Here is a 15161-nt window from a genome sequence, read left to right on the forward strand (position 1 = left end):
TCAAAAGTGGCAGAATGGATCAGATAAAGCATAATACAATTTTAAAAGGAGACTACTGCAATTCATGGAACGTATGCGGTGGCCAAAATGAATGATGATTTTAGATTATGTGGCAGTAGGTTGGAAAACCAGTTACTGATGAGGAAGTTTAAACATTGTAATTGAGTGGACATCAGAGATACCCTTTCCACAGCAGTGTGAACATGACAATCACAAAGTTCACGCAATGCACTTATTCCTAATAGAGCAATCACCAATATGTGGTCAGTACAATTTATTGCTTCACACTATCAGAGAGTAGCTGGGAAAGAAATAACACTTATTTTGCTTAAATTATAGTACAGTTGCCATTACAGTATTTTCACCGGTCATGAGAAGTGTGTGAAAAATCAAACACAATGACCATTAACATGAAGGGACACATGCACTTAGTAGGCGGACATTCAAAAGAGATAAATCTAAGAACTAATTGATGTTGCTCAACAATACTGCAAATGACAGTCAAAACCCTTCACCTTATGATGTGTGGTGATAAACAAAAGCTAAATAGAGCCTACATTATCGAGGTAACTTTCAACTACTCTATTAGCGTATCTTGATGTACTTGACATTAGTGCTGCCACAATATGTGACTAGATATAGCAAAATCAACCATATGGGTGCAAGAGCCAAAAATGAGAAAACACCAGCATGAAGTTGCTGCACTATCAGGCTAACAATTTCCATATCAAACTCCTCTTCAACTTGTCAGGTCTGCTTGTGGTAGACTGTTTTCTGGCGGCCTGTATTACCATGCTAGATGTCTGTACAGGTTTGTGAACAGCAGGGAAGTGCTTTTGGGGGTTTATGTATACACTCTGGACAGACGATCAGTAAGCTGAATGTGTGATGTATGTTTGTTTTGTGAGATTTCAGTCTATTCCTGGCTCTGATGGGCTGTTTTGTGGTCTGGTGCCTTCAATTACCATCCTCATCCATTTTGTAGTCTATCTCTTACCCACCCTGCCACCCCAACACTCAGCCCCTTTTTGAGGACTCATGATATAGCAACACTGGTGAAAAATCTATCTAAAATGGTGGGAAACTCTACAAGAGTTATCGTGGCCACCAGGTGTTCTTAAATGTTATGAATTGCTCCATCTTTGTTGAAAAATCCATACGTGTAGTTGCCAAGGCTGGTGAGTAACAATGCATTAAATTATTAAAATACATTTTTTCTCTGAATCAACAATGCACCCACAAGGTGATTTTCCAAAATCCAGTAACACATAGAAAAACTCCATATCATATATCACCAAGGTTTATGTCACGATACAAACAGATAACTAACTATAACATGACAAACTCCTCCTTGTAAATTAAAATATCTAAGTTGGACATATACTTCAAGTTAAAGTTACTCATGGTAATCAGTTTAAAACATCTTTTACTACAGATGAGAAAAGTGGTTAGCACTCTATAGAAACCTTAAAATCTCAGTTTACTTCGGGGTTGAATTGTGCTCACCACTATAAACCATCAATGCATACTTAATTAAATAACAAATACCATATGTCTGGCCTCCCCACATCATTGTACAGGGTACAAAGTGGTGCATACCTGCTGTGCATCCATATTATAACATATCTGCTGGTTAGAGCTCGATATCTTCCGTCTTAGCTGAGCAAGACGGAAGATATCGAGCTCTAAAATACAACGTCCCCACACTACAGCGGCTATTTTACATCTGTGACGTAATTTCGGATAAGGTTCATTAGGATATCACAACATTTTATTTCTACTGAATACATAACACCCAAGAAAATTTTAAACTTTAGACCCTCTGAAATTGAATGTGAGACGGATTTCAGCAGTTTAATAGAATAGCTATTACTGAATACTCTGATTTGCCTGACTGCTACATTAGCGTGACTGTTCTATTAGAGTATCTCGATCTTTTTAGTTATGCTCGGACCTGGGCCTCGATTCCCGCTACGCCTCTGTCAGCCTGGTGCTACCTTTCAGTCCTACCCCTACTTAAATTACAGAAACTTACAACACTTCTAGCCAGTTTAGTTGTAAATCTTGGGCTCAGTTGTTTCACCCTTTCAATGCTGCTCAGCAGTAGCCGTCCTTCTGGTCGAGCAGCTAGTCTATCCCAAACACCAGCTTTCTATGTAGTATGACGGTACCAGTACGGTACTCTAGCCAACGGCGGTTCATCCTAATCCGCTGAGTTTGTCTTGAAAAGTTCAAAGTAGTATCTAACGCCAAGTTAAACGCGCAGCGCTAGCTATGAACTGGTTGCTATAAGCTAAAACCGGTTCCGAACAGTTCTCAAACCGGTTATACAAGTTCAATGTTTACTGTTGCACGTAGTGCATATAAACTGGTTGCCGTACACTCAAACCGGTTATATGAGTGGAATGTGTTGTAACTAACACATATTGCGTTTGAACTAGTTGCCAGGTACTGAAGAGATGTTACTATGGACAGCGCTATATAGAAAACCTAACTTGGTAATGAAGAGTTGCAGAAACAAACCTGTCGTTTTATTTAATGTTCGGATATCGCTTCATCTAATACCGGTTAGTGTTCTGTTCTATACCTTGTAGTTTTGTCTGTGAGTTAATTATTTATGATGTCACGTTTGTATTATTCTTATTACTTGGTTATATAACTAGGACCGCATCACATACAACCAAGTACATACACCAACGTGACAGCCCCCCGGTGAGGCTATTAGGTGGTGAAGGCATGGGCATGATCCCCAAATCATCTCAATATGTCACAGTAGTGACAGATATAACACAATAGTGGCATCGTAACTAAAGGCCACCAGTAGCTAAGTGCCAGTACATCATTGGTGTGGTAATGGCACAGTGATGTGTACAAAGTATATGTATACAAAACATACAGGAGAGAACTATACATTATTGCAGTATTGTATGCAGCAATACATTATAGGCAACATCACCAGATAAAAATTATTAGCCAATATACAGCACTGTATATCAACATCAACTAGAGCTAAGTAAGGTTCATCAGTGATGTAGCAATGGCACAGTGATGGGTGACACACTATAGTTATGCATACACAACTTTCAGGAGATAGCTGTAGGAGTATGCAAGCCAGATGAACCAGATAAAGGAAGACAGCCAAGCCAGCCAGATCCTAGTAGCTACGCCAGGTGAAGGCAAAAAAGATTAAGCACGTATTGAATTGCCTGACACCAACACAAAGGAAGTTCGCCATGCCAGCTGCACAAGACAAGATTGTTTACTTGTATTTTATATGTAATTGTATTGTAAAGAGCATGGCATATGTTTTAATGTTTTCTTGTATTGTTTATTTACGTGAATGGATCCACTGGCAGCTGGCATGGAGACTTGAGATGTTACAAACATAAAAACTTACTTGTAATCTTCTAGTTTACACAAGTGGCTTCTGGCTCTCCTGCACGGGCATCGCTAATCTTCTCCTTCGCGCAATCTGTAAATAATTAAGCAAGGGTGTGGTACTGGGCGTTATATAGAATTACACGTATGGTCAAGTCATCAGCACGAACAGGAGCGACGATTATACGTTTGTGCCTTCATTCACAGGCGAATCTATCCCCGGTTAGTTCATGTCTCTAGGCCTCGTAGTTTTCTCAAACATTAATTATTTATTTATTTGCGACCGAATTTGACAAAACAAGGCTTCCACACACATCCGATTTTCTGACTTTAACCAGCTGTAACTTGACTACTCAGCAAGCTATAGGTCTAAAACTTTCACAAGGTCTTTCCATAGCATAGTACAATACCAGGTCAAACTTTGAAACCGCTAATGGCATACTCCTACATTGAGTTATGGTACTTCACAATCATAAAAGTGGATGTGTTTGGAAGCCTTGTTTTGTCAAATTCGGTCACATTTATTTATTTATTTATGACGTAATTTTAACCGCGTTTCGTATTATTCTTAGTACTTTGTTGTATAATGTATAATTATTATTAGTGCTTTACAGTGACCAGCGCTGAAAGTCTAACAGCAACATGTGCTGCAGCCTTAGGATTACCTAACCTCTACAAGGACTTAGACCTAGTAGCTAACTTGACTTACTGACTGAATAAGGTGTAACAGAAAAGGGGCCAAAGTAAGGAAAAAAATCCCTCCAACCCCAGGATTCGAACTGCAGGTCACCCAATGTCTAGTCGGGGCCACACCCAGTCTTCCTCCAGGAGGGATGGATTTTCTTCCTTAAACCTAAAGTATTTATTATTAGCGCTAGTTTATATAGGATTGGAAGACCGTTTCAAAGTCTCCATGCAGTCACATAATAATTCTACTACTTTAATACATGCATGTATTTCACTAACTGTGGTAACTACATAGTAACTTAAATTCTTTAGTTACTGTAGACAGTAATGAAAAAAATGGTGTTGCAGGCACTGATCCAGAAATAAACCAAGGTGGGTGGCTGGCCCAGATTTTAAGATGAGAGTCTTGAATGTCTTGGTAGTTACATCAAGGAAGAAGGGCTGACAATATTATCATCTAGTTTGTACAGTGAAGCACATAGCTATAGCATGCCCTTGTGAACATAATATGGCCAGGCAAACTTAACTGTTTCTCATCTCCACCCGCATCCCTTTTTACCCCACCACCTCTAGTTTCAATATTGCTGTTATCAATCACGTGCCCATGTATTTTGATGCTAAGAAGGCTGCTTATCATTTTACAGCACAGCAAATGTCACTTGCACCTCAGAAACGGTGGTATAGGCTGGTAGCTAATACGTAAGTAATAGTTCTTAAAATGCTTTAGTTAACCTTTATAACAGACAGCTTGATCTGGAGTATTTTCTTTACTAATAAATAATGAAAAATGGCCTCCCACCCACATGGAAGTCTGAATTTTTGTGAATGAGAAACTAGCAATCAAGTTTGCCTGACCTAATGTATTTTGTAATCTCAGTACAGGAGTTAACACAAGTGGTTAAAACAAACTGTAATACACCAGTGGTTAAAACAAACTGTAATACACCTGTAGCTAACACCTGTGCACATACTGCACATTCCTCTCTGTCATATGTGATATGTAGGAGATGATAGTTTAGGTTTGCTCCATTGAATAACTAAATGTGAACTAACATCTACTAATCACATGCCCCACAGGAAGAAACATCACCTTATAGGTTATAGCTATATTAGCCAACTTAAAAATTTAACTAATTTTGAGGCAGTCACATTATTCCACAGCCTTAGGGTGATTTGCTGCAGACATAAAAGTAAAATTAACTCAACCCTAAAGCAGACCCCATATTTTCCTTCAAGAAGTCCCATGACTGGTGATAGTTAATACTGCCCATGATCATAAATAAATAAATTCATGTATACTGCTACCATCTACTGTAAAGTTATAGACTGGGTATATAAGCCAGCTAGCTTGGAATCCAATGCAATGCAGGGATTTAGTTCATACTGATACAACGAAAGAGTGTTCATGATCAGCATTATTAAATATTGTATGTTTGAGTGGCTGCAAGGCCATGCATGGTGGGTGGCTAGCCACCCCATCTATCCCCTCTGAATCAGTCCCTGTGTTGAATTACACATAGGCACCTACAGTGTGTATAATGGTATTATAAGACCTTGTATGCATACAGCTGTATAACTCACCAGAACTTACTTCATTTATTTTGTCCAAATCATAAGATATTTTGCTGTTATTGTGATTAATTGATGGAGTAGCACAAATATGGGAGATACGGCTAATACCTATATAACTAGAATGGTAGAGACTAGTGATATCAGTGACTATCTTTATCCTTGAATAGTGGGGGACGAGAGTAGGTCAACCATTAGTGGAGTAAATTTTGATAATGTATATACAATTACAAACTAATGCAATATTGTTGTTCTATACTGATCAGAGCATAATTACGTGTATACTACCAATGAATTAGTGAGTAAAATGTACTGTACCATTAAGATGTATAAATTACATGAAATTATATCATGCACGAAGTTATAATTTAATGCTTCTGTAATTTGAACTTTATATATCTTTATTAATTGACTGACTGACTGAATGACTGACTGACTGACGGACTGACCGACCGACCGACCGACCGACCGACCAACCGACCGACCGACCGACTGACTGACTGATATTTACCACGTAAAAAGATGTAACTAAATAATAGCTTAAGCTGTATGTAGGCTTACATGATTCTTTCACCATTAGATGTAACATCAGCCTTACAGATGCCTTTAGGCATATTTGTTTGAGTGCATGCTTCAGCTAATAATTATCATTTTTTCTTCATGATCTGAGTGCAGATTAATTTTGTTACGCATAAAGCTATTCTTAGCTATATAATGTTATACTGCTAGGATTTTATTCACAGATTTACCGTAAATATTAATTGACATTATGAATACCTCATCATCATGGCATAGGCATAGCAAAGACATAGAAAAATATTAAGTAGGAAGGCTACGTCATAAAGTACTAAAAAATTCTTATCTACATTGCTTCCTAGAATAGTGTGACTGTTCTATTAGAGTATCTCAATCTTATTGCAATTTACAATCAGCAAATCGCAAGGAAGGTTGATCCCCCAGTTGCTACGCCATCTAAACTATCTTCATGATTACAGTGCTAGTCTGTATACTCATACATCATTATATAGGCCAACACATATTTATCTCTATAATTATACCTAACTATCAATGTAGTAATAGAGCACTCACGCTATTGCAATTTAGAAGACATCAATATCTGTATAAATAGAACAAAGGAAGCTGGCCTGGAGGAATATTTAATGGATGATTCAATTTTCGGTCAAATCACATCAAAATTACATCAATCACATCAATATTATTATCACATCTATAGTTTGTGTTTACATTTCATTCACAAACTACCACTTTGCACATCAATTTAGACATGCCTACAGTATGTCATGTTTTGGACCCTGAATTTTCTATTGTAGCTATTATTACCAAAAGGATCATACCATCAATGGTTGTACTTGTTTATTTTAAGTGCAAACTATCCACTAAAACATTTGACTTTTAGGCGTGTAGCTACATGTAGCTTGCTACTAAACTAGATAGTATCATAAATTTGCATGCTAACTATTGCCAAGGCAATATACTGTAGCTGCAACCAGCTCAACAATAATATCATTTTGTGTAGAATCTTTGGATTAGTACCAGGTGAGTAAAGTTACTGAAACGTTGGTTTGCCAGCACAATGGTAGTATGGCAAAGGACAAGATAAAAGTGTACAATCTTTCTATATACTGTATAGTTATATGGTTGTTCAGGTAGCTATCGGTTTGAATTTATTGAAGTTTAGATACCAGTACTTGTAATATTATCACCATTGGTGCTGCACACACATGCTGTTTTGTGAGGTATACATACACAGTAGCTATAATATTTAATTGTTTAGATTGGTAGACCATTGAATTTACACTGATTTCCACTGATAGCTATACTGATGTCTGTGGTTAGCTAACTACTGTAGTTAGTACACACCATTGTAATGATCAATCCAATAACACCACTTCATGTTATACATTCTACAAACCATAAATTTTTAATTTTTCTATTGTCTGTCAGTGGCTGATCCACACCGCATGACTTCAAAATATCTTTATGAGAGAGAACCATTTATATTATAATTTTTATTATTATTATTAAAGCTTTACAGTGGCCTGCACTGAAGGTCTGACAACAACATGTGCTGCAGCCTTTGGATTAACCTAACCTAACACACTGGAACTGGAGACTTAAAGATTACATGACCTAGCTAACAATAAGGTGAAACAGAAAAGGGTCAAAGAAAGGAAAAAAATCCCTCCTACCCCAGGATTCGAACTGCAGGCCACCCAATGTCTAGTCGAGCGCCACACTCAGTCTCCTCCAGGAGGGATGGATTTTCTTCCTTTAAACCTAAGTATTTATTATTATTAAAGCTTTACAGTGGCCTGCACTGAAGGTCTGACAGCAACATGTGATAATGAAAATAATGTATGACATAAAACTATGGTGTCCTTGGGCACACGTGACCACAACATGGAAAACCTTAAGGTGGGCGTGGAAAGGAGAGAAATTACAGTAAAAAAAACAACAAACAAAACAATTTAAAGCTAATTGTGGATAGTACGTATAGCCATAATACTATGAGCTAACTATGCTATGTCTCGGCTATGCTACTAACTGAATATTCTCTAAATCTTTATCTTTAAAAAATAAATGAAAGATCTATTCTTTTAGAGCGAAATATCTATTAACGAGGAAATCTGGCTCTGTTGGATCGCTTTCCTAATTAAGGCACATTAAGAAAGCAAAAAACAATAAATCTAATTAACTGCCAGAGCTAGCTGTTGAACGAAGTCTTGGATCAGTGAGAGATGAAATTTCACTGGATAGTGGACCTTTTGGCTGTGGTGTGGAGCTTTCAGTGTGAGTCACGCCGGGTTTATATGATATGCAACGAATGCAGACAGTAGCTAAGGTGTGGGTTTGGACCAAGTTTGGACTACGCATTTAATAATCACACGATAGTGTTGTTTTATCGATGATCCGCAGTAGCTGCGTCATCATGGCTACGTCGTAGAGTATGCATGGCGATGCAGTACCCGAGTGACCTTTAGGTTGTCCTTGTTTGTTATGGCTTTCAGTATGGGCTAACTCCTGCATAGTCTCTCAATTAACTCAGTATAGCTACCGCGTTCGTGATCTGCATACGCGCGCGGATGATCAGCTCACCAGAAGGTATCGGCTATAGCTACAGAGAGTCAGAGTAATGCAGTACGTATATTTATACAGTATGTAGCTATCTAACTAGCTATTAACCAAGTGCTCAGAAAAGATAGATAGGCGCTACTATCCAGGGAATTTGTGTTAGCTTTATGATGGACAATGACGGAAGATATTCAGTAGCTGTAGCTATATGTACGGAGGCTAGTGGGTAGGGAAGTTGTAACATGCATGGAGGAGTACAATGTTCGCGGAAAATGATGGTAAAGGTAATTGTGAATCTCATTTGTGGCTGCATACTTTCATTATGGTCTGTTTTCAAGAAGACGAAAGTATGCAAGGGAACTTTTTGGCTTCTTGTATGGCTATGTGTGTCACATAGAACTAAAATCACATTTTGGTTAATTTCTGTTTAGTTCGTAACTAGAACTAAACTAGCAATAGCTATAATGCATTACATGTAACTAAAACCTTGTAAAGCTGGTTTTCGTTCAAAAAGTAAAACTAAACACAACCTCTGAAATAGACTCATAGTTTTGGTCCCTAAAGTTCATAGTATCTAATGCAAAGATACAAACTTAGTGAGCTCTATACATACTTTATCCTGTATGTGCATGGATTATCTGTGAGGTCATCTTCATATAAAGTTCAAGCTTCAAGTTCCCATACATGTATACTGCTATTATGAATATATACAGGTATATAAGAACTTTTAACTCCTTCAGTTCTTTTGTAAATCTTCTTGTTGCTTAAAGGCCATAAATAGCTTCACCATACTGCCTTTGCTTACATGTTCCATGGATTTCTTGTCTGGGCTATACCTCCTTGCTGGCCATGTATAAGTAATTTCAGAATTATAGGCAATACCAGTACAAGTTTATAGTTAATGGTGGTTTCTATAATACATAGACTATCATGTTTCTCTGCTATAACTAACTACCTTGGAGTACATAGTGTCAGCTGCCCATTTGCAATAATATATACATGTAGAAGAATAATTTCGTAGCTATAACTATAATGGCTCTTCATTATGGTTTACATGGGATCATTACAGCAGCCATTTCCAACAAAAATTAAAACTTCATTGCAAACACCTTAAATTTATGTCAAAGTATTGCAGCAGTAAAATTCAGGTCAATATCACTTTTATGGCTGTTTAAATGTCAGTCATTGTTGTAATCATTTTACATACTGTAGGAAAAATGGCACCGAAACACCAAAAAAAAACTGATTTTTATACTTATTAGCATATACTCTGATTTAAACAGTATTGTTTTAGTTATGATATTTTATAATGCAAAACATGACAAAACAGAACATGACGAATAACACTTTTCACACCTCTTAGCACATCATTAAGCTGCTGTTGCATGCTACCACAATTATAACTATGAAACAACCTCTAAATCTTCATGTATGCTTAGAGTTAAAAATCTTCATATTATACTACTCTTCCATACCTAAAACCTTATTCCAGACTTTACCACAACACCACTGTTCAATTCCAGTTTCATCCCACCACTTATGCCTGATCTCCTTATCAACAAAGGATTCTTGTGCATAGCTAGCTCTTTCTTGCACTGGCCTTTGTCACATACTATATCACCTTGGTAAGGTTCTCAACCAGTTTACCGACTAGATACTGCTTCCTGTTTTTAGAAAACAACAACAAATCTTTATCAAGACAGTTTTTCTGGCTTGCTTCCTAAAGTTCAGTTGAGCCTTCAGCGCATTTATCTTTGCTGTATTAGATTTTTGTCTGGCTACACCTCTAGAATGTCTTCTTTGGGCTGCCACAAACCATAATGAACAACGTCTTTCCTTCTTTTTAAACCTCTGTTACAGACAGCATCTTGTTTTTCATAAAGTACTTTGATATGTCCTTCTAGAATATTCTTCCTTATATATGTTACTGTATTTGCATCAGTATGTACAAGTACATGTATAGCTTTGCTGACAGCTGTAGAGTTTGCTTTGTGTACTTGAATAAGACACGCACAAGCTCCAGAAGTTATGCAGTGTTATAAATTTCTAGCACAGTTGGCTTGAAAAATTCCTTTTTTCTATAAAAGCATTACAAAACAAGTACACTTGTGTATACGTGTACTGTGAGCACAACCAATTGTATGTGACCTACAAGTATACTGCTGCATGATGTACTAAATTATATTGTATAGTCTTTTTGTAGCAATAAAGTATCTTGCTGTTACATTCATATACAGATACAGATGCTCAGACATACACAGTCGCCATAGTCAGTAATCCAGCTGGTACACCAGTTAGTGGATCTACTAACACATTTGACTATCCCATATTGAATAGTGTAACTTTGACATGTATGGTGACATCAAGTGATGGGTCAACACCTACAGCGACCAACTACCAGTGGGACACTACAGGATGTTACACTAACACTGCTCATAATAGTGGAAATCCAACATGTTTTCCTACTGGTCAGACAACACAAAGTGTAACTCGTAATAATCTACTTGCAGAGGATGCTGGTACCATCACTTGTACTGTAACCATTGGTGGTGTTGACTATACCAGTGAACCATTAACACTTCGTATATCAGGTAAAATGCAGCATAACAACATAATTTGTGACCCAGTCTGGAAAAACTGGTCTTATCACCCATGTCAGCAGATTTGATTTTCACCCAAAACACAAAGCTACATGAATCTAGTTTCACAAACAAAATCAGCTAGACTTGAGTGGTCTGGTTTTGCTGATTGCTTTCGCCAAGCCCAGTGGCAATCCGTACGTGCAATGTGGGACCTTAATGGAGCTCTGGTCATGGCTGTATGTGGCTGTACAGCTCTGTGGTGTTGAATAAATACCTCTGTTGTGAATTTCCTTTCAGTTCAGCCAGTTTTGAGACCTGAATGACCCATAACTTGGCCTTACTCATCCCTATGCTTTCCTTTTCATTTTTTTGAACAGCCTCTTTCCTGAGTTGTTGGCTACTTGTACAGTGGATGCTCTGGAAGATAAGGAATTGGTGTAAACATGTGAAAATTTGGTACACATAGCTTCAACCTACTACACACTAAATTCTTAAATCAATACTTCTAAAATAGGTAATAAGACCGGTTTTCCCAGACTGGGTCACATACTACTACAGATTTATAGCCAAATACTCCAGAATAGCTAACTTACCAATTTCAGTCATGAAACACATCCAGAAGTAGTACTAGCCACTTACAACAGTCAGTTTACAACTTTGTATTATTGGGTGGATCACGTGATCTTATGTGATGCAGTTGTATGTGACCCAGTCTGGGAAAATCGGTCTTATTACCCATGTCAGCAGATTTGATTTTTCACCCAAAACACAAAGCTACATGAATAAACTACAAACAAAATCAGCTGGACTTGAGTGGTCTGGTTTGTTGGCTGCCGTTTTTTCCAAGCCCAGTGATGATCCGTATGTGCGGTGTGGGACCCTAATATAGCTCTGGTCAGGCTGTATGTGGCTGCATGTACAGCTCCGTGGTGTTGAATAAATACTTCTGCTGTGAATTGCCTTTCAGTTTAGCCAGTTTTGAGACCTGAATGGCCCACAACTTGGCCTTACCCATCTCTTCACCTTCATTTTTATCAGCCTCTTGCCCTCCATCCGGGCCCCATCTCCCTCCCCTTTGAAGCTTGCCTGATACAGTCTACCATGGTTCAAAAATTATCTAAAATGGTGGGAGCTTATCTGTTGGCTACTTACACAGTGGATGCTCTGGAAGGTAATGAATTGGTGTAAAACGTGTGAAAATTTGTTACACATAGCTTCAACCATTGGTGAGCTACTACACACTAAATACTTAAAGCCAGCATATCTCAATACTTCCAAATACGCGATAAGACTGGTTTTCCCAGACTGGGTCACATTTGTTAATGGTTATATCATATAGAGTGCATGGCAGATACTTTATGCCTCCCCCTACATACTGCATAGAGGGAAACTTCGGCAGGTACTGTAAAAACTTTGGCAAATTGCTACTTGTAGCCCCTGAGATTAATATCCTAATACAGTAGCTAACATTAATTTTGAACTTGAATTTCCCAAAGTTTATTTCGTCAAATACAATTTTGCTGGCTATTTGCCAAAGTTTACTCCCGCTATTTTATATGGTACACCATTGAGCTACCCTACACTGTATATAAAAGTGGGACAGCAGTAGGCCCTCGTCTGTTATGCTCAAATTTCTATTTATTATGCTTAAGCCAAGCCTTTTATGCTTAAATTTATGCTTTCAAAATTATACTCAATAGCTGACTGTTTTATTAGAGTACATCTTAGTTTCCTGACTGTTTAGAGAAGGTGATGTGTTTTAAATTATTAACAAGTGACATGTTAAGTGAAGTGTTTTAAATGTGAAATGCAATAAAAGTACATTAAATATGTTCTTTGTTTGCTTTCTTTTTAAAGCACATTACTCATTTTAATATGAAAATTATTATGCTGGGATAATGCTTGAGGCTTTTGACTACCTATTATGCTTTATGTCACAATCAGCCAGGACTTACAGTATGCTGGTAAAGGACAAGTCTAATAGTCAAGTTTATTTATTTATTTATTAAGGCTTTACAGCACAAGTGCTGTTACATAAAGTGTGTTTGAAAAGGTGGAGAAAGGAGAAAAAATCCATGACTGGACCTGGGCAGTCTTGAACCTGCAGCCATCTGATTAACGCTCAAGTGTCCTTGTATTTCCAGTGACTGACTGTATTGAAGGAAACCATTATGTGATGGTAGTATATATACCAGTTTTTCAATTGCCGTTTATGCTGGAACTCATGAAAAATATGTACCAATTATACAAACATTTTGAAGATGTACAGGTGCAGTAGTAGTAGTATTGTATAGTGAACTTTAATTGTGTAAGTTTTTTGGCCTCTGCACATGTAAAAGACTACCTGTAGCATTTTTGTATTATATACAGGAATTGCCATTATTGGGGGTCCAGAAAGTACTGGAAGTAGTGATGTGTCTGCTTCCAACATGATTGAAGATTATTCAAGAATCAGTCCGATGGGTACTGGATTGCTATTTCGTTGTATTAGTGGATTGGGACCTACTAGTAATAATAACATTGAACTTGGTGGATTACTTTTTGGCAGTACAATGATTCAAGGAGGAGGATGTGATGGTCCTGTGATACAGCCTCGTGGAGCAACTATTAGTAATTTTATTGGAGTCATCAATGTGTTTTTATGTAGATCACTTAACACTAATAGTGAAGGTGTTTACACATGTACGATGAGGAATAGTAGCATGATGGAAGAGAGTGTTAGAGTTGGAGTCTACTTGTCAAGTAGAAGTGAGTTTTAACAGTAAGATCATCACAGCCATTTGCAGTCTGCATGTACAGTACCACTCAGAGGTAATGTTACAATCCCTCATGTGTGCTCAAATCCAAGCCACGACTCGACATGATGCACAACTGGAGTACATCACGTGTGAAGGCACATGGTTACTGGAGCAGCCACCTGAGGGAACTCACCTATTGTTGCTATAGGTGATGAGTTAGTTAGCACACACATGCTAAAGAAATTGAGGGTCAAAAATTGGCTACATGAGTGTCAACTGCTCACAAGTGTATCGTTACCTCTGGGCGGTACTGTACAGTATCTACTCTAGTGAAGTAGTCTCACACATCCAACATTTCGTTTTCCCAGTAATAACTAATAAGCGAATGAATTTTTGTTACTCCTATTCATGACTGAATTTTGTGGCAGACTACATACAATACATCTTGCTGAATTTCCCAATACAATACGACCTGTATGCTAATCCAATTAGTAACCATACCTCAAAATAATCAATCTACCCTTACCAACTTAGTTATAATTATTGTTAATGGACTGGTATAGTGATTTGCAACTTGTACTTGACTCTTTGTATCCAATGTTTATATTGTTTCTTGAGTCAACTTTGTTGTGTTGTAACTATGTGTACTTTGTTACTCTATTAAACAGTTTTACATTATTTGTTCTGGCTGGTTTTGTCAAGATTTAGCACAATTACTTTATTGCATATTGTATGTGTGGATATGCATAGTTGAATATCACACCACATTTTTGAAATACACTCATGCCTTTTCTGACTGTCATAGTCTGATTATGAGAATTTAATAACATACTAGTATCTACTCAAGGAAAAACTCAACTAGATTATTATTTCAGGAACAAATTTTGCCAAGTTATGTAATAATCCAATTATCCCAGGATTATTATGTCTATGGGAGTATGCATTTCAGGATAGGTGGGCACACCATGCCAATAAATGCATAATACCCAGTGAGTGTTTTATTATAGCAATCCATACATGGGCTAGAGTGTTTCCTTGAGTGGTTATAGAAGTAAATTATAATCCAAGTTATAGATAAACCTGAATGCTCTACATTTGTTTAGAGCCTGAGTAG

The 15161-nt window shown here is 37.5% G+C and overlaps 1 protein-coding gene across 1 annotated transcript in view; it reads left to right on the forward strand.

Moving 5' to 3' along the window:
* Window positions 1-8326: 8326 nt before the first annotated feature.
* LOC136256997 (mucin-22-like) overlaps window positions 8327-15161 on the forward strand; it is a 59535-nt gene continuing 52700 nt past the window's right edge. Inside the window, exons 1-3 of the mRNA XM_066050090.1 lie at window positions 8327-8445; window positions 10965-11318; window positions 13680-14057. Coding sequence (XP_065906162.1) covers window positions 8394-8445; window positions 10965-11318; window positions 13680-14057 — 784 coding nt within the window. The 5' untranslated portion in view covers window positions 8327-8393. The remainder of the gene's footprint in view (window positions 8446-10964; window positions 11319-13679; window positions 14058-15161) is intronic.

This window comes from Dysidea avara, chromosome 5, assembly GCF_963678975.1.
Source record: "Dysidea avara chromosome 5, odDysAvar1.4, whole genome shotgun sequence".
Lineage (NCBI taxonomy): Eukaryota > Metazoa > Porifera > Demospongiae > Dictyoceratida > Dysideidae > Dysidea > Dysidea avara.